Genomic DNA, 27,862 nt, shown 5'->3' on the forward strand with positions numbered 1-27,862 from the left:
CTGAAACGTTGGAGTATATTTTTTTCTGAAACTGTGTTATCACGGGGGTTTCTTTTACACTTTTGGTACTTTTTTGGTACCTGGTGTTTTTTTTCATGCATTTTCCCCATTGGCTTCTTTATATGACTAAGCTCTGCAATTCAATAGTAAATGTTTATGGACAGATTATCGAGGGTCTTCACCATGTGTTATCAACAAAATTGAAACATGTTTCCCAATTCCTTATTAATGTCAGCTGTCTTTCGCAGATACACTTGGCAAGTTCAAGATAAGATTGATGCAAATAATGTTGCCTATACATCCGGAAAACTAAGTCTTCATACTGATTACCCCGCTCTTCAGTATCCTCCTGGGGTAAGTACTCTAATGCTTAAGGAATACTTGGAGGAGTTGAAAGTATGATGGTATTAAATGTATTCCCTCTACCAAGAAAAATACAATTGTAGAACACCTCCTAAGGAACATAAGACAGTGGTCCAGGTAAAAGCAGAAACAACAAAAAGACAACCGTGTGGTGCGTATTGCTTCCACACACTCTGTGTTCTTACCTAGTAGAGAGTACTAGGGAGCTGTACATGACACACTGATGTCGTTTTTGCCATTTCAGAATTCCAGTCTTAAGTACTGTCCTCTCAGGTTCTGTGCTATGGAAAGGCAAAAAAAAACCCAACAAAAATTTAACCTGTTGTAAACCCCCCCACCACCAACACACACACACACACACACACACACACACACACACACACATAGTGCAGCATGGACTTATAGATCCAAATGTGTCTAGCTGTGCGTATGAGGGCCTTCAATTCTAGAGAAAAAATATTTTTGATCTCGTGAGTATTCTTTGTCTTGATTCCACACGTGTCTGGGATGCAGTTACTGACTGCTCAACCATCCAATCTGGTATAGGGGTGTGCTGAAGCTGTCAGTACTTAGATTGACAGCTCAATGTACAGTCTGGTGTCAAAAGTGCTGGGCTGTCTTCACGGCTTGTCCCTGACAAGTGACTCCGCATTATATTTTTTTAGATCCTTACGATCATTAGAAAATTAGAAATACTCAATTCCAGTGCCTTTGATTCCTTAAAGGGAATGTGTAATCTGATAAACGACCTATTGTTTACTTTATGTTGTGTTAGGAACCTTTGCAACACAATTATTAAATGCTACAATTCAAAGGATAGAATTGGAGTCATTCTTTGTCTGCTAATGAATTAGGATAACACAGCTCGTTTGGAATTCTTGTGGTGCTCAAGTAGGATAACCAAATCCGTGAGCTGTAATGTAGAAATACTTGGCACTCATATAGGTGTATTCAAGAACTTACTTATTGAATGAAGAAATTCCAGAAAATTAAGAGTTAAATGTTTCGGTCAATACCTGACTTTTCATCAGTCTCATAACAAAAAGTCCAGAAAGTCATAAACAAAAAGAAACTATAGAAAAACATCATCACTCAATCCATGTCATTAAATAAACAGAACAAAAAAATGTGACAACTTCACAGAATGCCATCAATACACATCTGTCATGGTTCCCAATGGCAAGGGAACGTTAGAGAACTTAAATAACAGACTAGCTCTTGGATGATGGAATCTCGAGCTGACCGTGAGCTAAACCTACCACACAACTAACAGTGGCCGGGTGACGTACCTACGTTTTATCCCTAGACGCCCAGCGCCAGCCGGAGAACTAACTAACCCTAATAGAGGAAAAAACAGACCTGGCTTACCTCTAGGGAAATTCCCCCAAAAAGGAGACAGAAGCCCCCCACATATATTGACGGTGAGTTCAGAGGAAAAGACATACGCAGTATGAAGGTAGGTTCAGCAAAGCGAGGTCCGCTTACTAGATAGTAAGAAGATACAATAGGGAACTTCACGGTCAGCTGAAAACCCTATTAAAATACCATCCAGAAATTACTTTAAGACTCATGTGTCAACTCATGACACCGGAGTGGTAATTTCGGCCCACAAGAGCTTCCAGCTACAGAAACATAACATAACTGTGAACTGGAACAAAAATGCAAACAAACTTAGGACTAAGAGTCCAACTTAGCTGATAGTAGTCTAGAAGCAGGAACATGCAACAGAAAGGCTCTGGTTACATTGATGGCCGGCACTAGAATAACTGAGCAGCAAGGCTAAATAGGATACTCCCACATCCTGATGGAAACAGGTGAACAGAGAAAGTGAAGCACACAAGTCCAGTACCACCAGCGACCACCGGGGGAGCCCAAAAACCAAATTCACAACATTACCCCCCCTCAAGGAGGGGGCACCGAACCCTCACAAGAACCACCAGGGCGATCAGGATGAGCCCTATGAAAGGCACGGACCAAATCAGAGGCATGAACATCAGAGGCTGTCACCCAAGAATTATCCTCCTGACCGTAGCCCTTCCACTTGACCAGATACTGAAGTTTCCGTCTGGAAACACGGGAGTCCAAGATCTTCTCCACAACGTACTCCAATTCACCCTCAACCAACACCGGAGCGGGAGGCTCAACGGAAGGCACAACCGGTACCTCATACCTGCGCAATAATGACCGATGGAAGACATTATGGATAGAAAAAGATGCCGGGAGGTCCAATCGAAAGGACACAGGGTTAAGAATCTCCAAAATCTTATACGGGCCGATGAACCGAGGCTTAAACTTAGGAGAAGAAACCCTCATAGGGACAAAACGAGAAGACAACCACACCAAGTCCCCAACACGAAGACGAGGACCAACACGACGACGGCGGTTAGCAAAATGCCGAGTCTTCTCCTGGGACAACTCCAAATTGTCCACCACCTGTCCCCAAATCCGATGCAACCTATCCACCACAGTATCCACTCCAGGACAATCCGAAGACTCCACCTGACCAGAAGAAAAGCGAGGATGAAACCCCGAATTGCAAAAGAAGGGAGAAACCAAAGTGGCAGAACTAGCCCGATTATTGAGGGCAAACTCCGCCAACGGCAAAAAGGCAACCCAGTCATCCTGATCCGCAGACACAAAACACCTCAAATAAGTCTCCAAGGTCTGATTAGTTCGCTCAGTCTGGCCATTAGTCTGAGGATGGAACGCAGACGAAAAAGACAAATCAATGCCCATCCTAGCACAGAACGCCCGCCAAAATCTAGACACGAACTGGGTTCCCCTGTCAGAAACGATATTCTCCGGAATACCATGCAAGCGAACCACATTTTGAAAAAACAGAGGAACCAACTCGGAAGAGGACGGCAACTTAGGCAAGGGCACCAAATGAACCATCTTTGAAAAACGGTCACACACCACCCAGATGACAGACATTTTCTGAGAAACAGGGAGATCAGAAATAAAATCCATAGAGATGTGAGTCCAAGGCCTCTTTGGAATAGGCAAAGATAACAACAATCCGCTAGCCCGAGAACAACAAGGTTTGGCCCGAGCACAAACATCACAAGACTGCACAAAAACTCGTACATCTCGAGACAGAGAAGGCCACCAGAAGGACCTAGCCACCAAATCCCTGGTACCAAAGATCCCGGGATGACCTGCCAACGCAGAAGAATGAACCTCCGAGATGACTCTACTGGTCCAATCATCAGGAACAAACAGTCTACCAGGCGAGCAACGATCAGGTCTATCCGCCTGAAACTCCTGCAAAGCCCGTCGCAGGTCTGGGGAAACAGCAGATAATATCACCCCATCCTTAAGGATACCTGTAGGTTCAGAATCACCAGGGAAATCAGGCTCAAAACTCCTAGAAAGGGCATCCGCCTTCACATTTTTAGAACCTGGTAAGTATGAGACCACAAAATTAAACCGAGAGAAAAACAACGACCAGCGCGCCTGTCTAGGATTCAGGCGCCTGGCAGACTCAAGATAAATCAAATTCTTGTGATCGGTCAATACCACCACCTGATGTCTAGCCCCCTCAAGCCAATGACGCCACTCCTCAAAAGCCCACTTCATAGCCAAAAGCTCCCGATTACCAATATCATAATTTCGCTCGGCGGGCGAAAATTTTCGAGAAAAGAACGCACAAGGTCTCATCACGGAGCAATCGGAACTTTTCTGCGACAAGACCGCCCCAGCTCCGATCTCGGAAGCATCTACCTCAACCTGAAAAGGAAGAGTAACATCAGGCTGACGCAACACAGGGGCGGAAGAAAAGCGGCGCTTAAGCTCCCGAAAGGCCTCCACAGCAGCAGGGGACCAATCAGCAACATCAGCACCCTTTTTGGTCAAATCAGTCAAAGGTTTAGCAACATCAGAAAAACCAGTTATAAATCGACGATAAAAATTAGCAAAGCCCAAAAATTTCTGAAGGCTCTTAAGCGAAGAAGGTTGCGTCCAATCACAAATAGCCCGAACCTTGACAGGATCCATCTCAATGGAAGAGGGGGAAAAAATGTACCCCAAAAAAGAAATCTTTTGTACCCCAAAAATACACTTAGAACCCTTCACACACAAGGAATTAGCCCGCAAAACCTGAAAAACCCTCCTGACCTGTTGGACATGAGAATCCCAGTCATCCGAAAAAATCAAAATATCATCCAGATACACGATCATGAATTTATCCAAATATTCCCGGAAAATGTCATGCATAAAGGACTGAAAGACTGAAGGGGCATTTGAAAGACCAAAAGGCATTACTAAATACTCAAAATGGCCCTCGGGCGTATTAAATGCGGTTTTCCACTCATCCCCCTGCTTAATTCGCACCAAATTATACGCCCCACGGAGATCAATCTTAGAGAACCACTTAGCCCCTTTTATTCGAGCAAACAAATCAGTCAGCAGTGGCAGAGGATACTGATATCTGACTGTAATTTTATTCAAGAGTCGATAATCAATACACGGCCTCAAAGAGCCATCTTTTTTAGATACAAAGAAAAAACCGGCTCCTAAGGGAGATGAAGAAGGACGAATATGTCCCTTTTCCAGGGACTCCTTAATATATTCTCGCATAGCAGCATGTTCAGGTACAGATAGATTAAATAAACGACCCTTTGGAAATTTACTGCCCGGAATCAGATCTATGGTACAATCGCAATCTCTGTGAGGAGGTAGTGAACCAAGCTTAGGCTCCTCAAAAACATCACGATAATCAGATAAAAATTCCGGAATCTCAGAGGGAATAGATGACGAAATGGAAACCAAAGGTACGTCCCCATGAGCCCCCTGACATCCCCAGCTTAACACAGACATTGCTTTCCAGTCAAGAACTGGGTTATGAGATTGTAACCATGGCAATCCGAGCACCAAAACATCATGTAGATTGTACAACACAAGGAAGCGAATCGTCTCCTGATGGTCTGGATTCATACGCATAGTCACTTGTGTCCAGTATTGTGGTTTATTACTAGCCAATGGTGTAGAGTCAATACCCTTCAGAGGTATAGGAACTTCCAGAGGCTCTAGATCAAACCCACAGCGCCTGGCAAAGGACCAATCCATGAGACTCAAAGCGGCGCCAGAGTCGACATAGGCATCCGCGGTAATTGACAATAATGAACAAATCAAGGTCACAGACAAAATAAACTTAGACTGTAAAGTGCCAATTGAAATAGACTTATCAACCTTTTTTGTACGTTTAGAGCATGCTGATATAACATGAGTTGAATCACCACAATAGAAGCACAACCCATTTTTTCGCCTAAAATTCTGCCGTTCGCTTCTGGACAGAATTCTATCACATTGCATATTTTCTGGAGCCTTCTCAGAAGACACCGCCAAATGGTGCACAGGTTTGCGCTCCCGCAAACGCCGATCAATCTGAATAGCCATAGTCATGGACTCATTCAGACCTGTAGGTGCAGGGAACCCCACCATAACATCTTTAATGGCATCAGAGAGACCCTCTCTGAAATTCGCCGCCAGGGCGCACTCATTCCACTGAGTAAGCACAGACCATTTACGAAATTTTTGGCAGTATATTTCAGCTTCATCTTGCCCTTGAGATAGGGCCATCAAGGTTTTTTCAGCCTGAATCTCTAAATTAGGTTCCTCATAAAGCAACCCCAAAGCCAGAAAAAATGCATCTACATTGAGCAACGCAGGATCCCCGGGTGCCAATGCAAATGCCCAGTCTTGAGGGTCACCCCGCAGCAAGGAAATTACTATCCTAACCTGCTGTGCGGGATCTCCAGCGGAGCGAGATCTCAGGGAAAGAAATAATTTACAATTATATTTGAAATTCAGGAAACGAGATCTATCCCCGGAGAAAAATTCTGGTATAGGAATTCTAGGTTCAGATATAGGAGCATGAATAACAAAATCCTGTAAATTTTGAACCTTCGTAGCAAGATTATTCAAACCTGTAGCCAAACTCTGAGGATCCATTTTAATCAGGTGAGATCAGAGCCATTCAAGGATTAGAAGGAGAGAGAGAGGCAAAGGCTGCAATTAGAGCAGAAATGCAACTGAGTCAACTATAGAGTAAGCTCAGAAGGGAAAAAAAAAAAAAAAAATCTGCAGACTTCTTTTTCTCTCCTTTCTTCTGCCAACGGTTTTAACCCTCGGCCGGCCATACTGTCATGGTTCCCAATGGCAAGGGAACGTTAGAGAACTTAAATAACAGACTAGCTCTTGGGTGATGGAATCTCGAGCTGACCGTGAGCTAAACCTACCACACAACTAACAGTGGCCGGGTGACGTACCTACGTTTTATCCCTAGACGCCCAGCGCCAGCCGGAGAACTAACTAACCCTAATAGAGGAAAAAACAGACCTGGCTTACCTCTAGGGAAATTCCCCTAAAAAGGAGACAGAAGCCCCCCACATATATTGACGGTGAGTTCAGAGGAAAAGACATACGCAGTATGAAGGTAGGTTCAGCAAAGCGAGGTCCACTTACTAGATAGTAAGAAGATACAATAGGGAACTTCACGGTCAGCTGAAAACCCTATTAAAATACCATCCAGAAATTACTTTAAGACTCATGTGTCAACTCATGACACCGGAGTGGTAATTTCGGCCCACAAGAGCTTCCAGCTACAGAAACATAACATAACTGTGAACTGGAACAAAAATGCAAACAAACTTAGGACTAAGAGTCCAACTTAGCTGATAGTAGTCTAGAAGCAGGAACATGCAACAGAAAGGCTCTGGTTACATTGATGGCCGGCACTAGAATAACTGAGCAGCAAGGCTAAATAGGATACTCCCACATCCTGATGGAAACAGGTGAACAGAGAAAGTGAAGCACACAAGTCCAGTACCACCAGCGACCACCGGGGGAGCCCAAAAACCAAATTCACAACACACATCATAGTGAGAGAAAGAATGCAAACTCCAAATTAGCATAACTCTAATGCTATTTCTAGGACAAACAATTTAAAAAGGAAATGAAAATACTGAGAAAAAGTTGGAAAACAAATGAAAAGTGAGAGACAGAGGAGGGGACTCAGTTAGGAGAGGCAGTGCACTGCATTATTAGCAGTCCCTAGTTCACATAGAGATAAGGTAGAGAGCCTTGTCATGGTGGTATCGTTGGAAGCAATAGGTGCAGTGGATGACAGGTGACCAGCTGCCCTGCGAAAAGCAAGACTAGCTGAAAGAAGGGTAAAAGTAAAGAGATTAAAGAGCCAAATACAACCCTGCATAGCTGTGGATCAGAACACTGTTGTGAATTCTGTTGTGGGTTCTGCTCTTGGGCTCCCTCCTGTGGTTATAAGTGGTAGTGCTGCTGTTTGTCCTTCACAGCAGTCATCAGGTGCGACCGCTTTGGACAGGGCTATTTAGTCTGGCCTCACCCCTTGGTGAGTGCCAGTTGCTCATTGTTTTCTGGAGAATTCACATCTCTGCTTGGTTTCTCCTGCTGGATTGTCCAAATCATCTAAGATAAGTCCTGGCTTTGTTTTTGCAGTCCACATGCGGTGGACTTAATAGTTCAGTGAATTGCTATGTGTTTTTCTTGTCCAGCTTTGTCTGTGTAAGGATTTATTCAGCCTAGCTGGAAGCTCTGGAGTTGCAGAGTTACCCTCCATGCCTTTAGTTAGGTGTGGAGATTTTTGTATTCTCTGTGGTGGATTTTTGTAGTATTTTAATACTGACCGCACAGTACTCTGCCCTGTCTTTTCTTTCTAGGTAGCGTGGCCTCCTTTGCTAAATTCTGTTTTCAGTCTGCGTTTGTAATTTCCCTCTCCTCTCACAGTCAATATTTGTGGGGGGCCGTCTTTCCTTTGGGCAATTTCTCTGAGGCAAGATAGTTTTCCTGTTTCTTTCTTTAGGGGTAATTAGTCCTCCGGCTGTGACGAGGTGTCTAGGGAGTGACAGGAACATCCCACGGCTACTTCTAGTTGCAGTGTTAAGTTCAGGGTCTGCGGTCAGTATAGAGGCCACCTACTCCAGAGCTCGTCCATGCTGCTCCTAGTCCACCAGTTCATAACAGAACACATACCATCTGGATAGAGGAGATCTGTGTGGCAGCGCCCCCTGTGGGAGTCTGCAGTGTCCACTGCTAGGACAGGAATTGCTGGTGAAAACTCATGGCAGGGAGATTTAAAAGTCCCAGGAAAGCGTGGAGGTGTAACAATACCACTATTACAAGGCTCTCTCTACCTTATCTCTATGTGAACTAGGGACTGCAAACACAGGGCACTCCTGAGTCCTCTCCTCTGCCTCCTGTCATGATCCAGGTACAAAGAAAATAGATCGGTCACAGGAACGCTGAAGGAGACTCAAACACCAAGTTTAATTTAGCCACAACGCGTTTCGACGGAAGTACCATCTTCCTCAGGTGGGAGTAAAGATGGTACTTCCGTCAAAATGCATTGTGGCTAAACTAAACTTGGTATTTGAGTCTCCTTCAGCGCTCCTGTGACCGATCTTTTTTCTTTGTACCTGCCCCTGTCCTCTCTTAGAGGTTTTCGGCTGGATCTGCGGTGGTGCTCGATACCCCTTTGTCTTTCTGGGCTGCTTTCTCAGTGCTCCTTTGAGACCGCCTTTACTGACCCTGATCCTGCCATGATCCAGGCTGCGGTTTGTTTCTTGTTATTTTCTTCCTGGTCTGGTCATGCAGGGGTTAACCTTTTCTGCAGAGCAGAGGACTGAAAAGCCCAGCAAGCTCCAAAATGAGGCAGAGGGTGTTAACCCCCGCATGACCAGTCCAGAGAGGGAATAACAGAAAACAAACTCCGGACCGGATCATGACATATTCTTTCTTCACCTCCTAATGGTATAAAATTCTGTGAGGCAAATGTGTCAATATGGTGTCAATATGCTCACTGCACCACTAGGTGAATTCATTGAGGGTGTAGTTTGTCAAAAGGGGTCTGCTGTTCTGGCACCTCAGGGGCTCTATCAATATGACATGCCACCCTCAAACCATTGCAGCAAAATCTGAACACCAATATGGCACTTCTACTCTTCTGAGCTTTGCACTGTGCCTCAAAATAAGTTTTTGTTCACATATAAGGAATTGGCATAATCCGGAAAAATTGCACAACAAATTGTATGGTCCGTTATATCCTGATTCCCTTGTGAAAATTAAAAATTTGAGGTACATTAAAGTAAAGATTACATACAATTAAAAGTGCATCTGTTCAAGATCTTCATGAATGGTAGGGGCCTCTCAAAAAAAACCCCAATGTAATACTGTCTCTAGAATAAATTGTCAAATGTTATAACTTTTACCAGAAAGATCTTACATTGAGATGAACTTCGATGTCCTACCAAGTAGTTATCTTACGCAGACGACCTCTAAATTTTACACTTAAGGTACCTTCACACTAAGCGACTTTACAACGATAACGATAGCGATCCGTGACGTTGCAGCGTCCTGGATAGCGATATCGTTGAGTTTGACACGCAGCAGCGATCAGGATCCTGCTGTGATATCGCTGGTCGTTGCTGAAAGTCCAGAACTTTATTTTGTCGTCAGATCGGCGTGTATCGTCGTGTTTGACAGCAAAAGCAACGATGCCAGCAATGTTTTACAATGGTAACCAGGGTAAATATCGGGTTACTAAGCGCAGGGCCGCGCTTAGTAACCCGATGTTTACCCTGGTTACCATTGTAAAAGTAAAAAAAAAAACAGTACATACTCACCTTCTGATGTCTGTCACCTCGCCGTCAGCTTCCCGCACTGACTGTGAGCGCCGGCTGGCCGTAAAGCACAGCGGTGACGTCACCGCTCTGCTGTTAGGGCCGGCGCTGAGACAGTGCAGGGAAGCTGAGGCCGGGGGACGCGGCAGACACCGGAATGTAAGTATGTAGTGTTTGGTTTTTTACATTTACACTGGTAACCAGGGTAAACATTGGGTTACTAAGCGCGGCCCTGCGCTTAGCAACCCGATGTTTACCCTGGTTACCCAGGGACTTCGACATCGTTGGTCGCTGGAGAGCTGTCTGTGTGACAGCTCTCCAGCGACCACACAATGACGAAACAGCTACGCTGCAGCGATCGGCATCGTTGTCTGTATCGCTGCAGTGTCGCTTAATGTGACGGTACCTATACTGAAACTAATCCCCTATTGAATTTGTATTAAGTGAGTTGTATCTCATATCTTACAACATTAGCAAGTTGTCTTTGTCAACTAATAAGCGCCAAACTTTCATTCTGCGTTGGAGAATCCCTGCTTGCTACAAGAGTTTCTTCAAAGAAGGGATTCTCAAAAAGGATTAATTGATGAAGAGATGATCAAAAAGTATCCATATGTTGGGAACCTTAGCAATGAAGTGTAATCTATGGGCAATGTCCTTCAAAGTTAAAAATGTTCTTTATCACTGCCCTATTCCTTGGTCAAGAGATGAAGATCCGAAACAAAAAACTCCCCTCAAAGTTTCTTAATACAATATGGCACTTCTAAACTGGAAAATCCGTTTAAGTTACTTACTTTGATGCATGAGGTTCTATGTTCTTACCATAAATCAGAGTTCTCGAAGCATCAGGGGGAATTGTAAGAATGGAGATTTCTTAAAAGTAAAAGTTCTTGAAAGCTCATTTATTCTCTCAGACTAATAACGCACATACCATTTAATGTGAATATTGTAACAGTTCAAAGAGAAACCATAGGTAGAGAACCTTGTACATAAGAACAGATGTGCTTGTGAGGTCACGTCCATGTGTATGCCAAGGATTACATACACCCATAGGATCACAGAATTCTGCCCAGTCCCAGCCTTTCGTGCAAACAAAACCTTCTATATTCGCTTGGACTGTTAATCTGTATTTGACGTCACCTGAGAACGATAGATCTGTGATTTATGTTATTTCATTTCAATTAACTTTGCAGACTTTATTGCACACAAACAATAGAGCTCAGTGATTAGAAAGAGTTTAGTGTAAACATAGGCGGTTATCATGTCAGCACATGTACATCATTAACTGTGATTGTTCACGGCAACTGGAAAAGATTCAGAGAATCATCTTTAGTAAGCAATTGTGTCCTCATACAAGATCATTACTATAAAGCAGCAGAGGCGCATATGTTCAGCTTTTGTCATGTGCTTACCATAGAAATGTCTAAAATGTATTTCTTGGGAAGCGTTGCTTACTTGGGCTGGAAGCATTTAGAACAGCGCTCTTTCATTTTGGACTATTAGGGCCCATTTACAAATATGGTGCAATGTATATTTGAGGATAAAAAAATTAACTAAACTCAGATTATTTTAATTTTTGGAAACGTCAGTGCCTTCTCTCATCTTAGTGTCAAAGTTTGATTGGGCCACATGAAAAGTGTTGTCTATCATGAAACTTCTTGAAAATGACATGAATCCCTCAACATTTTGTTTACAACCACACTAGACATGTCAAATTAATGTGGCCACATCCTTGTCCTGGTGTTTACCACAGTTGCATCCCATTAGGTAGATGAGTCGATGACTTGATAAAGAGGTCTGTCCAAAATTGAAATGCATTGTTGAATAAAACTTCTGTCATTATCTGCATCCTCTGTGATTCTTTGAACCCAGCAATGCGACCATAATTACCACCTATTCTCCTATACCTGAAGACCCACCTCTTCTGACAAGTCTACAACCTGCAGTAACCCTCGGTTCACTACACTGCTGCACAACCCGCTCTACCCTCACCTACTGTATCCTCACCCATCCCTTGTAGACTGTAAGCCCTCGCGGGCAGGGTCCTATCTCCTCCTGTACTAGTCAGTTACTTGTATTGTTCACGAGCATTGAACTTGTTTTTATTATGTATACCCCTTTTCACATGTAAAGCGCCATGGGATAAATGGCACTATAACAATAATAAGAAGAATACCATAGGCTGTATCCCAAGCATCCAACAAAGCTCAAAAGTCTGGGTTTGTGTCCTACAAATGGGGCAACCTTGCTACAGAAGGAACGGGATGGCTATATATTCAACTCCAAGACTCAAGGAAGTGAGTTTCCACAACTGCATGTTGATATATCCCTGGGATCAAATGTAAAAAAAGCACATGTAGTGGACAAAGCATACATTGATTCTAAAATGGTGTATCTATAGACTCTGAAGCCTCTTTGATGCCCATTTATGAACATATTTACCTTTTCTTTTCATTAGTTAGATTTGTTTCCAAAGCTCGTAAGATCAGCAATACATAGCTGAAATATTTTTCACCTGTTGAGATAATATACTGATACTGCATTTAACTGCAAATCTGCAAAGATTCAAGTTTGACAAATCATTTAAGTCTGAGGGAGAAATACAATTGAATTTTCTCTGTTATGCTCTTCGATCCCCCGATTAGAGCAAATAATAAAAGTAGGATGTAAAAAAAAGGAATACTCACTGCTCCCCTGCCCCACCACTCACGCAACCCATCGTACAGTCATCCACACCTCTTCTTTTCACCATTCCCCATCGCACACATCCTTCTTTGGCCTTCTTTAGTCTTACATGTGCCATGATGGCATGAAGCGCAGTGACATCAGATGTCTACCCAGCAGCGTGAGAGGCCTAGGCTCAGGTTTGAGCAGGCTGAAAAGGATGTAGATAATGATGGAAAGCAAAAATAAGATGCCAGGCTGTTGGATAGTGGAGTGGAGAGACCAATGAGAGGTGAGATTAGTTTTTTATTTTCATCCTTTTACTGTTCCTCTACAGTTCAGCAAAATGGCAGCTAGTTGGAGAAGCAAATTGTAAAATATTTGGATTCCTACGAATCAAAATTTTTGTAAGATTTGAGATTTCAGTTCTACTCAGACAATTTTGCTTAACTCTAACCAGCAGTAAACATACTGCAATAAAGCTATTACAAAACAGAAGCACAATACCAAACAAACACCAGAGTAATTATTAATGTTTCTGTCTATGGCCACGTTCACATGTTCAGTATTTGGTCAGTATTTTACATCAGTATTTGTAAGGCAAAACCAGGAATGTAACAATCAAAGGAAAAGTATAATAGAAACACGTCACCACTTCTGTATTTATCACCCACTGATGTAAAATACTGACCAAATACTGGTAGTGTGAACATGATCTAACAATGATGTTGCCAAAGAGGAATAGCACCTGAGCAGCTTATCACCATGTAGCCACACAAAGAAGTGGAATTCTACAAAGTTCATGGCAATTCAAAAAAACAAATAATCTAAACAACATGTGATGTATTTTGTAATGAGACGTCATTGGTTGGCAATTGCAAAGGGGCAGGGGCTGCCAGCAGCAGATCTTGATGATTTTCCCCGAGTGCATTCAGCATGGAAGAACATTCCTCAGACAACCATTAGTGACTTCACTGATAACAAGCTAAGATGTGTAAGTGCAGGGATTTCTTCACATAGCATTCCTACTCTATTGCTGAATAAATCAAGATGTTTTGAATATTTTGTTTCCATTTTTTCATCATTTCTGTATCATTACTATCCTGTGATTTTCATAATTCCATGACTTTTCTTTTTTTTGGTGTTGTAATTTCAATATTGAGGATTGCATGTATACTGTACATAGTATATATGACAAAGAAGAAATATATAATAAGAGGGATCACGGAATAGATGGTTTATTACCACAACAAGCCAAACAAGACATATTAAAAACTAATAAAAAAGCATAGGTAGCTATACAAATAAACAGGACCACAACGTTATAATGTTACTGGTCCAATCCTTAAATCTGCTAGATGTCAAAAAGAAGGTTACCAAACCAATTCATACACTAAAATTGCATATAAGCAATAATATAAATATGCTGACACAGAGGACTCTATAGACAAATATTTAGAATAGACATGTAATTTGGATGGATCACATTTTCACACAGGGCCCTGTAGGTCTGGATTTCTTTTTACCTTAATAAAAAAGACCTTCATTTAAAAACTACATTTTGTGATTACTTGTGTTATCTTTGTTTAATATTTAAATTTGTTATGTGATCTGATATGCAAATTGCCTCTTCAGAGAAAAAGAGGACTTAAACTCTCTAGCCCCACCTGTTGGAAGTGATCAGTTATGTGATCTGAAACATTTAAGTGTGACAAACATGGAAGAGAATAGGAAATCAGGAAGGGGGCAAACACATTTTCAAAAACAGTATATGCAGTGTTAGAAGCATATGCTATCAAAAATCTCCAACCATGTTACATTAATATGGGTCAAGTGCAACTGTATTAATACAACAGAATACATGTGGTATAAGGGATACCAAGTGGCAACCTGCAAGGAAAATTCAGAAAGGAATAATCACTTAATATTCAAAGTTCATATAGAAACAATGAATGCTGCTGGCACAAATACAAGGAGAGAATAGAAAAAATATTAAGACTGTTGGTGACCTGTACCAATAGGCAGATGAGGATAACGTGACCCCAACCCTGGGCGGCACTCATAGCAGATCGGCAATGACAACCACAAGGGTCTCTTGCTGACCCTGGGTTGCCATGCCAACCCATTAGCGTTCTGCAATCATGTGACAGAGGCGCCGATGGGCGGAGCTAGTGATGTGCTTCCAGTGCGGGCATGTTAAATGCTGGTGATTGACATGTTAACAACCAAGGGTGGATTGCGATTCCACTCGTTGCTGTTAGGGATCAGATCAGCTGTCAGGTGCCTGAAAACATACGGGCTCAGTCAGCACCGGAACCCACATCAAAGAGGGGGAGGCGACCTATGATGTACATATCATATGTCGTACAGGGGTTAAATTGATTGTCCAAGATTGTTTTATTTTTTTTTCCCATGGGCATAAAAACTAACAGTCAGGTAATTGCTAACAAAGTCATCTGTCTGCCTGCCTTATCTGGCGCCAGCTCAGAGCGGTCACTGAATGCTCTGGCCAGTGATCAGTGACTTGGGTGCCCAACGTCAACAGAGCAGCTCATCTTCTTCCAAGGCTGTTGACGTCATGCTGATTGACAGCCAGCTCCCCGCAGTTAGGTAGCTGAGAGAAGTCTGTCGACCAGCATGATATCAGCAGTCACGCCCCGTCCATGCAACAGAGAGGTAGATAAACTGCTGTTCTGGCAACGTGAAGTCAGCGGAAGCTGCTGAATCGCCAGCAGGAGCAGTCTGTGATCGATTTGTGTCAGCAAAGATCATCGCCCAGCACAGCTAACACAACTACCTGCCTGTTGGTGCTTAGACCCATGGTAAAAATTAAAGACTCCTGGGTAACCCCTTTAAGTGTGGTTTAAAAAATGTGACAGATTTCCACAGTGGACAATATAAAGTTTTAGGAATGAGATGGAAAACCACTTTAAAGATAAACTTTTGAAGTAGCCCCCTACAAAATGTAATACATCTGCTTGTTTGTATAGCACTTTTCTTCACTGTGTGATTTTCATCCATCAGGTACAATTTCTTCACTGTTTAAAACAAGCTGAAACTGGAGGTGAGAGTGAAGTGGTAGACGGGTTCCACGTGTGCGACAAACTGAGAAAGCAGAACCCAGAAGCATTCGACATCCTCACATCCACACAGATCGACTTCACAGACACTGGGGTTGATTATTGTGATTTCTCCCTCCAGTCCAAACAACGGATTATAGAGTAAGACCTTCTAAATGTAGTTATTCTAATGTGTGCAATTAGAGCCGCAAGGAGATAATTAGAAAGGAAAAGACTGCCCCCTTGTGGCATGAAGTACCACAAAAGGATTTTCTTTCAGGTGTAGTGATACTAGATTTGTGCTCTTATCCTTTTTATTTAGTGCTAAGTATGTGGTGTTATCCAAAGGGTTGCTGCTCACAGAGAAATACTGCAGAACATCCTAAAAACATGACCACACAGAATCCTATGAGCGACACTTTCTGGTCTTTTTGACCTGGTGACAAGTCATCATTAAGTGGAGGAGTCCGTGAATATGTCATCACTACATATTGCGCTACCACAAGGGGGCACAGGTCAGAAGCTGGAGTCGCACAGAGTGACTGCAGACTTATTGATTTTGACTGGACAACCCCTTTAATAAATGCATGCTCCTTCATGAATTAGTAGAACAGCAAAGATTGGAAAGGACAATAACTACTGGACACCTGAAATTGGGATCTCAACTTTGGATGTCAGGGTTTTGTCCACTAAAGACTAGAAAATTGGGACAATAGGGAATTTTTTTCTTTTGATGTCAAGAGAAGTTACTCTGCTTCTAGATATTAGATACAAAACAGGTTGACAACATTGTTACTCCAACATTACATTATCTGTAAATAGGAACATATGAGGAGGACCAAGAAATTCCAACACATATTGCTGCTAGGAGCATGAAAACCATAGTTCTTCTAATTGTGTTGCTTTATTTCAAAGTTTGGTCTAAACAAAGATGAACCACATATAGAAAATTCTGAAGAATATTTTTCCTTTCAAAGCTAGCAAAAACTGGAAAACCAATAAAATAATATGCTATTATCAAAACTTGAACAAATGGTTCAGAAAGTATCTAGGGCAAATTTGTGGACATATAGTATATCAAGAAAACATCTCTAAACCGAAGTAATGAACATGTTAATGAAGTAGGAACATAAGACCCTAGTCAGTAACCACAATTAATCTATTTTTCTCTGAAGACTAAAGCTTGTTAATTATTTTTAATTAAAGGCATATGTGACGCTGGGCACTTTACATTTGGGACAAGACCGTGACCTGGGATATACTGGCTGCTATATAATTGTGTAAGCTTTGAGGAACCTCAATGCTCTGATTTAATCAGTACTACACTACTCAATTACTTTCATGCTAGTGTTCACTAAAAAACATTTAGTATTTAGGAAGGACTGTGACTAAACATAAAGTCAAGTTTGATTATAGTAAAAGTCAGTGAATCCATTGAGGCAGCGTGTAGGCCCTGTCACTATCCAATCAAGTAGGAAGTGGTTTGTTGTGGTTGGGAGAAAGTTCATGTCAATCAATAATAATATTTTAATTTTTAAAATATCTTGATGGCTTGGTTATGGGTAACAAAGTCATACACCAGTCATAATCTGATAATTGGATAATTTGTTTATTGGGTTAAACCAACGTTGAGATGACCAAGTCTTCACCAAATCATTAAATGTCAACCCAAAGAAAATCAATGTAGAGTTTTTCATCCTTTCCATCAACATCTTACTAGCCTTAATATAGGATCTAATTGATTTTCCAGAAATTATTCCTTTTCGGTTGGTGACACTTCAATAACTAGACAACTAGACTTGTAGAGTATAAACTTCGGCACTCAAAAATATGTTGCAAAACAGTTTATTGAACAAACACCCGGTGAATTTCAGATAATTAAATCAATGTTTCAGCCTGTAGAGCGGCCTTTTTTAAGATATACCTATACAAAATGGGGTCACAAGATGCAAAGTGCACTGCTTAAGGTGCCAAAGGGTAGTCCAAGTGGTATGGTTAAACCAGATACCGGTGGTGCGGATACAGTCTGTGTCCTATGGAATGCATGGTGTCGGTGATGGTCTGAAGAAAAAAACAGTGAATTTCAGATAATTAAATCAAAGTTTCAGCTTATAGTGCAGCCTTTTTCAAGATATATCTGTATTCGGACATAAACAGAAACCGAATAACAAGTAAGTCATCAATTTTCCGAAACACAATATAAGTACAATGTAAGGTTGTTATTCTATATGTGAATATAAAGGATATAGAACGTAGCCCCTTGGATAGGAAGCCATTGTGGAGAGCAAAATCTATAAATTTGACCATAACATATGGTGGCATTGAGTCTAGGTGGGAAGAGAGAGGAGATGGTGATTAACATGATGGCTTACATATGGATATGAACCAATATGAGTACAGGAGGAAGAACGCTTTAGAAGGGTGATACAGTAATGGGTAGGCATGCAGATAGGTGACAGAAAGGTAGAAGAAAAGTCAGAAAAAGAGGTGGAAAAGAAAAATGAGAAGACACAAAAACAGAAAGATGAGAAAAAAATGAATAAAATAAATAAAATGGGCAAAAAAATATAAACAACTAGACAATCAAATACTGTTGTTTCGGACAGGGACTAGGACATTGGATTTACTTCTCAATTACAAGGAAGTATTTTTTTTGTCCACCAATTCTCTATGATTGAGACCTCCATGAAGCTGCGTACTGTATATGTTCTTCATCAAGTAGTATTTTGTCTACTTTGTGGTTTTAATCCAATGGGGAAGGGATGATGGCAAAAATGATGCATGACCCTGCCGTTTATGATGACCAGTTGCATTAATAGATGGTAGCATTTCCTATGGGTAGACCTGTTTTTTTCTGCCCACATTGGTTAAAGGGTTTTTTCCACGGACAAAGTACACTTTAATCAATAGGTCATGAAATAACAATAACTGTCACAATTGGAGTTTAAAAAAATGTTCCTGTGCTGAGATGATCTTATAAATGTGCCCCTGCTGTGTACTGTGTAATGGCCGTGTCTGACTGTACAGGGACATGGTCTGATCATACCACAGCTCCTGGGCAGGGGGGAAGCAAAAGAGTATACTGACAGGACAACATGGAATCGCATGTGATAATTTCTGTGAGGTAAAACATTTCCCTGTCTGTTGAAAAACATGTTTTACCTCACAGAAAGAATCAGCTGTGATCCTGTGCTGTAATTTCTGTATCATCTCCTACGTCCTGCTCTGCCCAGGAGCTGTGGTATGATCAGACCATGTTCCAGCACAGTCAGACACGGCCATTACACAGTACACAGCAGGGGCACATTTATGGGCACAGCCTGCGTGATCTGGGAGGATTCACAAGTCTGTATCACACAGAGTTACTGCAGTCACACAAAGTGTCATTTTAGACCCGACAACATCCTTCACCATCACACGATATCCATTCAAATTGCATTGTTGTTTATATGATACAGGTCAATCTTTATTCTGTCTAAGGAATAAGTATCCTAAAGAGAGGACCCCTGTATCAATTCAAAATTTATTAAAGGGGTATATGAAAAGGGGTTTCCAAATTAAAAACCTCTTTAACTGTATTTTAGATAATAACATTTCTGCTGCATTACAGATTGGACCCTAATGATCATCTTCTACGAATTAATTTCAACAATGCAACCAGGGACTCGGTCTTTAATGTACCCGTTGAAAAAGTGCAACCGTTTTACTCTGCTTTGAAGGAGTTTGTGGATTTGATGAATCAGCCAGAAAATACTTTTTATTACAAAATGAAACCAGGTCAGTAAAATTATTCATGTTTGATTCAGTGAAATATCCTTAAATGAGTATTCTCATCTCCGAGATGCTATCCTAATATCTAGCAAATGCCTACAATTAGAAATGTATAGTTCTTCTGATTAGCTATGCCACTTACCCCATGGCTAGACATTGCAGTAACTTAGGTATCCATGGTTATGACCACTTATATAATGACAGTTAGTTATTTGTTAGTGGTCATAGCCATGGATACCTAAGCTATTGAAATGTCCTGCACGTGGGGTAAGCGACAAGGGGAATCAGAAGAACTATACTACATTTCTATTTGGAGGTATTTGCTAATATTATTATTATTACATCTACTATATATTGGGATAGGATCTTGGTGATGGGAATACCTCTTTAAGTCTGTTGGAAAATAAAACAATAGAAAGAGGATAATACCTCGTATAAACCATTCCAGATTCAAATTGATGTACAAAGCAGAAGTACCCAACAAGGAGATACCCAGTGCCCACCTTTACACAGTTGTACGGAAGCATATCTAGCCCTGTTACAGGATAGGAGGAACTTTAGTGACTGATGCCTGTCGGCTCCTGGACGGTCTTTCTATTTACACAGGGCTTCTGAATTGTTCAGCAAACAAGAGTAGGTGACTATATATAGGAGAAAGATGCTACATTATCATTGTCACTCCAACAGAATGTAGCATCAGTCCAGAGGAACAGAGGTGGAATAATGGGAATCACGTCCATAGATGCTGCAGGCCATGGTAGCACGTTTAGTAGTAATCGTAGCATGAGCAACAGACGGAATGGTCTTACCTTGTTGAAAACTCTGTAGATGATAGTGTTTCTGGACTTTACAAAGGTGTAGTACACTGTCCCATATTGACGCCCAATGGGGAAATTAAGGTCTAGAGGCTTAGAAACTTGTAATTGTTTCGGAAACTTGTTAATGGAGCGCAGCAATAGAGTTGTGGTGTATGACTGCTACTCTGAAAGGTCCCCGGTTATAAGTGATGTACCCCAAGGCTCACTGCCGAGACCACTATTATTCAACTTATTTATTAATGATACAGAAAATGAGATTAATAGTGTCTCAATTTTTGCAAATAACACTAATATATGTAGCATAGTGCATTCTATGGAAGATGACTTAGAGAAACTGAGCATTTGGGAATTCACATAATAGATGAGGTTCAATATGGAGACATGTAAAGTTGTGCACTTGGACACTGGTAGTATGCAGACACATATCCTAGGGGAAGTAAAACTAGGAGAGTCACTTGTAGAGAAGGTTCTGGGCAGCATGGTGGCTCAGTGGTTAGCACTGTATGGTGGCTCAGTGGTTAGCATTGTAGCTTTGCAGTGATGGGGTTCTGGTTTCAAATGCCACCAAGGACATCTGCAAGGAGTTTGTATGTTCTCCCTATGTGTGTGTGGCTGTTCTCTAGCTTCTTCTCACACCCCAAATATATACTGATAGGGAATTTAGATTGTGAGCCCCAGTGGGGACAGTGATATCTGTAAAGTGCTGTAGAATTAATGACACTATATAAGGAAAGTAAATAAATACTTGTTGATCACAAACTACATAATAGCATGCAATTTCAATCAGCGGTTTCATGACAGTGGATATTGTCATGTACTAAAAGAGGTAAGAGCTCAAACCACTCAGCAAAGTGTTATTGTAAACTCATCTGGGGTACGCAGATCAGTTCTGGGCACAGCCCGCCTGATCATGGGCGATCTACATAATGTACATGTACTGCATTTGTACTTGAAAAAATATATATAAATTTTATTAATTACCAAAAACACACATAATACACAAACAAGGTTAAAAAGTGGGAAACCACAAAAGACACCATAACCCATAATAAAGCCAATTGGAGGCCGCACAGAATAGATATCCCCAATAATCAACTTCATATAAGGCTAAGTAGCAACAGAAACGAAAAAAAACCCATGAGATCATGGTTTTTCCAAAAAGGTATAAGGAAATGGATTCTAAATAACTAATAAATAAAATGCAACATGATTTACCTCCTGTGGATGATGGTGTCAGCCCCAACGCACGTTTCAGCGTTCAGCCTTCTTCTGGGCGTGGTGTCACACCAACAGGAGCAAGGCTTTATACCCATTAAACACCAACCAGAAACCTTCCGATATTCAAAAGTATCGGTATCGGATTGGATCGGCCGATATCCAAAAAATATCGGATATCGCCGATACCGATACCCAATACCAATACAAGTCAATAGGACACAAATATCGGAAGCTATCCTGGATGGTTCCCAGGGTCTGAAGGAGAGGAAACTCTCCTTCCGGTCCTGGGATTCATATTCATGTAAAAAATAAAGAATAAATATAAAAAATATGGATATACTCACCCCTCCGACGGACCCTGGCTGTCACCGGTACAAGCGTCTGCCTCCTTTCCTAAGAATGCAGTGAGTGAAGGACCTTCGATGACGTCGCAGTCACATGAGCGGTCACGCGACCATTCACAAGACCGCGATGTCATAGCAGGTCCTACACTCACTGCATTCTTAGGAACGGAGGCTGCTGGTTGCACCGCTGAGGTCCAGGGTCAGTCGGAGGGGTGAGTATATCCATATTTTTTATTTTTATTCTTTATTTTTTACATGAATATGGATCCCAGGGCCTGAAGGAGAGTCTCCTCTCCTCCAGACCCTGGGAACCATACGCACCGCACACACCTGGGAACTTATAGGAACTTCCGATTCTGATTTCCGATATCACAAAAATATCGGGACTCGGTATCGGAATTCCGATACAGCGAATATCGGCCGATACCCGATATTTGCAGTATCGGAATGCTCAACACTATTTACAATTTACTAACATTGCTTCTGAGTGGTCAGATGTCCTAAGCTGTGTCCGGAACTTGATATATTACAAAGGGAGTGGACTGAATCAGAGATCAAGGGTATGGCCTAAATCTAAGAGGACCAATCTGTTCCAAATGGGCGTGGATGTATCTAATTATTGGGCAGTGCTATGCATCAAAACATCCAATCACATCAATCTAATAACATAAATTCCGCCCCTCTTTTATTTGATTAATAAAATAGTCCCAACTTCCAGATGACAATCTTGAGGGGCCCTGCTTGTTAGATCCCGGTTAGGCAGCTTCCCTGGGAACTGACAAGAGTCAGTGTGGTGAGCAGGAGCACCTGTAAGGTAACTCCAGATAAAGGAGGTTACAGACAGAGAAGTATCTGCTATTGGAACAGACTGTCGGTGGTTATTGTGTTCCGTTGATATATATAATGAACTGTTTGTGGTGCGGTTTATGATGCCAAAATAAACCGGATAGACTGTATATGTGAGAAACCGTGCCTGAGTGCTTTTATCCCGTTGCCAAGCGAGTGTCCCCCAACCCACTCAGGGAGCGCTATCTCACTATATATATATATATATATATATATATATATATATATATATATATAAAATACACTCTTATAAAATCATTAATCTGTAGCAGTAACACTCGCTTACAATATAAATATACCAAAACAACAAAAGAGAGCAAATAGGCGAAAAAAGTGTATAAAAGTAATGAAAACTTTATTAGTAATAAAACAGCACCAGCAATACAAAATAGTCCCAATCACAGGGATAAAAATTGGTAGCATAAAAATTAATGGCCTGCTATAACAATATGACACCTGAAGTTATAAAAGCTAACTCAAAAGGAGACAGAAGTAAGACCTATATGTGATCTTAGACCCTCGAAGAAGCGGATGTGAAACGCATGTTGGGGTTTGTCCTTGCCCAGCACCAGGTGATATTTATTACATACTCTTGTGCTCTGCTATTCTTATGTGACCTGCTTATGCTGGTTATGATTGATGAGGGCAGAGTGATCTCACTATATGGTGTCTAGAATACCTACTTCCATGTATGCAATGTCTCCACTTGGCTATGAAATATTTTTTTACTGCTAGCACCAATATATATGATCACAAACAGTTGTGATCAAAAGTTTACATACCCCGGCAGAATTTTTGTTTTCTTAACCTTTTTTCAGAGAATATGAATAAGAACACCAAAACATTTTCTCCACTCATGGTTAGTGGTTGGGTGAAGCCATTTATTGTCAAACTACTGTGTTTTCCCTTTATAAGTCATAAATACAACACAAAACATCCAAATGACCCTGATCAAAAGTTCACATAGCCCATTTCTTAATACCGTGTATTGTCCCCGCTAACATCAATGACAGCTTGAAGTCTTTTGTTGTAGTTGTGGATGAGGTTCTTTATTTTCTCAGATGGTAAAGCTACCCATTCTTCATGGCAAAAAGCCTCCAGTTCCTGTAAATTCCTGGGCTGTCTACCATGAACTGCACTCTTGAGATCTCCCCAGAGTGGTTCAAAGGTATTGAGGTCAGGAGACTGAGATGGCCACTCCAGAACCTTCACTTTGTTCTGCTGTAGCCAATGACAGGTCAACTTGGCCCTGTGTTTTTGATAGTTGTCATGTTGGAATGAAGTATGTCCCATTCGCAGCTTCCAGGATGATAATTGTAAATTTGCCTCCAGTATTTGCTGATAACGTGCTGCTTTCATTTTTCCTTCAATTTTGACCAAGTTTCCTCTGCCTTTGTACCTCACACGTCCCCAAAACATCAGCGATCCACCTCCATGCTTTACAGTAGGAATGGTGTTCCTTTCATCATAGGCCTTGTTGACCTCTCTCCAAATGTAACGTTTATGGTTGTGGCCAAAAAGTTTAATTATGGTCTCATCCCTCAAAATTACCTTGTTCCAGAAGTTTTGACGCTTGTCTCTGTGTTGTTTTGCGTATTGTAGGCAAGATATTTTGTGGCATTTGTACAGTAATGGCGTTCTTCTGGTGACTCGACCATGCAGTCCAGTTTTCTTCAAGTGACTCCTTATGGCATCTTAAAACAGCCACGCTGCTAGTTTTCAGAGAGTCCTGTATTTCAGCTGATGTTATTTGTGGGTTTTTCTTTGCTTCATGAACGATTTTCCTGGCAGTTGTGGATGACATTTTTGTTGGTCTATCTGACCGTGGTTTTGTTTTTACAGAGCCCCTGATTTTCCATTTATTAATAACAATTTGAATGCTGCTGACTGGTATTATCAATTCCTTGGATATGTTTTTGTATTCCTTTCCTGTTTTATACAGTTCAACTACCTTTTCCTGTAGATCCGTTGACAATTTTTTTTCTTTCCCATGACTCACAATCCAGAAACATCAGTGGCTGGATGAAATATGCAAGAGTCTGTCTGTATCCCAGAAACTCACTCAGCTTTTACGCACACACAACAATTACAAGCAAACAGGTCACAGGTGAGGATGTTACCTTTAGCAGCCATTCAAATCCATTTGTGTCAACTTCTGTGCATGTTATCAGCAGGGTATGTGAACTTTTGATGCTATCATTCATATTCTCTGAAAAAAGGCCAAGAAGGCCTATGTAAAGGTTATGTAAACTTTTGAGCACAACTGTATAGGTCTTACCTCTGTCCCCATATGAGTTAGCTTTTATATATTATAAAAGAGACTATTTTGTATTCCATGTGCTGTGCTCATTTATTGATATTTCTCTCTGTTTTTTATGGTAATTTTAATGTGTGTATTATTGTACTAATAAAGTAGTCATTACTTTTATACACTTTTTTCGTATATTTGCTTCCCTTCATTGTTTTGGTATACAGTATAACATAATCAAGAAGTTTACAGGCCATGGCACTGTAGCTAATCTGCCTGGAATATGACGGCAGTGAAAAAATGATCACAGGTTGCATCCCAGGATAGCCTGGAATGTGGATAAGCCGCCCCAATCAAGTGCCAAAGAAATTAAAACTGTCCTGCAGGCTTAGAGTACATCATTGTCATGGCGAGCTATCTGTCGCCATTTGAATGAAATGCTATGGCAGAAGACCTATGAAGGCCCCACTGCTTACACAGAGACATAAAAAAGCTACACTGCAGTTTACCAAAATGTACACGAGTAAGCCAGAATCCTTCTGGAAAATCATCTTGTGGACAGATGAGACCAAGATAGAGCTTTTGGGAAAGCACATTATTCTACTGTTTACCAAAAAGGCCTACAAAGAAAGAACACAGTACTTACAGTCAAATATGGTGGAGGTTAAAATATGTTTTGGGGTCATTTTGCTGCCTTTGGTTCTGGGTGCCTTGACTTTGTGCAAGGCATGATGAAATCTGAAGATTAACAAAGGATTTTGGGTCCCAATGTAGTGCCCAGTGTCAGAAACCAGGGTTTGCATTCTAAGTCATGGATCTTTCAGCAGGACAATGATTCTAAACATACTTCAAGAAGCACCCTGGAATGAATGGATACAAAGCATTGGGGAGTTCTAAAGTGGCCAACAATTAGCCAGGATCTAAATCCTGTTGAACACCTGTGTAGAGATCTTAAAATTGCTGTTGGGAGAAGGTGCCTTCACATATGAGAGACCTGGAGCAGTTTGCAACAGAAAAGTAGTTCAAAATTCCAGTTGTGAGGTGTAAGAAGCTTGATAATGATTATAGAAAGCAATTGATTACAGTTATTTTTTCCAAAGAATGTGCAAACAAATATTAAGTTGAGGGTGCCAACAATTTTGTCCATTTTGAGAGTTTTATGTGGAATTATGGTGAAAATTGTCCTTTTTTCTGTTTATTCTGTGTTGTTCCAATACACACAAAGGAAATAAACGTGTGTAACTTAATATAACCTGTATAATTAAAATAATTTTATGGGAGAAATACTTCATTTTCTGGAACAATTTCAAGAATGCCAAGACTTTCAGACATGACTGTATATGTATAAATATTTATATGTATATATAGTACTTGGTTTTACCTTAAATACATATCAGTGAACTAAGCCTTTATGGATTAATTGGTATTTTAGGTAATTATTGAGATGTCAATTTATTGGTAACCCCACACCATTTTACGCCACTCTATCTCCCCGTCGTCTTTCTTCAATTCTCTACTTACCTGTTTAGTCGATTCTTATCAATATTAAACTTGAAGCATCTTGATGATAAATTCTGATGTGGGGGGGTTGGAATAAGCGGTAGGCAGAGGAGACAACTTTGGAGGGCATCACTGAGCGTGTTAGAGATGGAGGGGCAATTGATTGAATAAATGATAGTCCATTATTAAGCTATTCTCCTAAATTTCATTCATTAAGGATGAGGAAGCCCCTGCCTTGGGCACAAAGGGGGCTCACCTGTCCTTGTCTTCAACACTACAGCTTCAGATCACACAACATAGTAAAAGTATAATCATCTAACAGCCACCCCTGGAAATTGTATCGGACTGTGTTAATGGCATGTCATATGCTTTAATAAAAAATACATGATTTAAAAAAGAATTTGGAAATTTATGGTAAAGTATAAGTATGTGAATTTGTGTACCAGTAAGTACAACACTTGCTTGTGGCACTGAAGGAAATTATATCTAGTCACGTCATCACTTGCATTGTATTATCAGTGCAGTGTCGACCCTTATTTCATCATCAGCTAAGACATTTTTACTTTTTGCTTTTGCAGAGGTATACACAGGGATGCTAAGTCCCTTAGTAAAAGTTAAAATGAGGCCCCAATTTGGTGCTGGTTAGCTTTACCAATTGAGACAAAATGACAAAAATTACTTGGGGCTTGTTTGCTCACTTTGTTCACATCTACTTTCCATGAGTCTTGGAAAAAATCCCTGAAATTTGTTTGAAGGAAAGAATGAATGAAGGATTATAGCAATGGCCTATGTGCCATGGCATGTTACTTTGCTATTTTTCATTACAGAAATGTGTCTGTTTGCAGGTCAAGTCGTCACATTTGACAACTGGCGGATTTTACATGGACGGAAAAGCTACGAATCAGGAGCAGAAATCTCACGTCATCTTGAGGGCTCCTATCTGGATTGGGATGTGGTGATGTCCAGACTGAGGGCGCTGAAGAACAAGTTGCAGAATTTGAGCTGATTCATTCATGTCATGTTATATCTGCAATTAATTAGGCTTTATTCAGACATATATGATTTTTATTGTATGCAAAAAAAATTCCATCAGTGTTTAGAATCAGATTTTCATCAGTGTTTGGTCCATGTGTCAGTTTTATCAACGTTTTAGCAGCTTGGCTTTTTTTTTTTTGCATGCGAGTAGTTTTCTCAAGCTCCTCCTATCAAAGGCTGGTATCACACGTCTGTTTTTTTCCTATACCAGAAAAAAACGTACTGGAGATGACAGTGTCTGTGTGTTTAATACTTGCGGCACACGTGTGGCAACCGTGTGCTGCCCGTGTGCCGCATCAGTATCACATACGGGCACCAGGGAATAAGCGGTACATTAAGCGCT

The 27,862-nt window shown here is 41.0% G+C and overlaps 1 protein-coding gene across 1 annotated transcript in view; it reads left to right on the top strand.

Annotated features, from left to right (window-relative positions):
• The window catches only part of BBOX1 (gamma-butyrobetaine hydroxylase 1), a 332,054-nt gene extending 304,451 nt beyond the window's left edge, over nucleotides 1-27,603 (top strand). The window contains exons 5-8 of the mRNA XM_077288035.1: nucleotides 249-354; nucleotides 15,705-15,901; nucleotides 19,350-19,516; nucleotides 27,330-27,603. Of these exons, the coding sequence (XP_077144150.1) occupies nucleotides 249-354; nucleotides 15,705-15,901; nucleotides 19,350-19,516; nucleotides 27,330-27,490 (631 nt within the window). The 3' untranslated portion in view covers nucleotides 27,491-27,603. The remainder of the gene's footprint in view (nucleotides 1-248; nucleotides 355-15,704; nucleotides 15,902-19,349; nucleotides 19,517-27,329) is intronic.
• Nucleotides 27,604-27,862: the final 259 nt, after the last annotated feature.

Source organism: Ranitomeya variabilis, chromosome 2 (assembly GCF_051348905.1).
Source record: "Ranitomeya variabilis isolate aRanVar5 chromosome 2, aRanVar5.hap1, whole genome shotgun sequence".
Lineage (NCBI taxonomy): Eukaryota > Metazoa > Chordata > Amphibia > Anura > Dendrobatidae > Ranitomeya > Ranitomeya variabilis.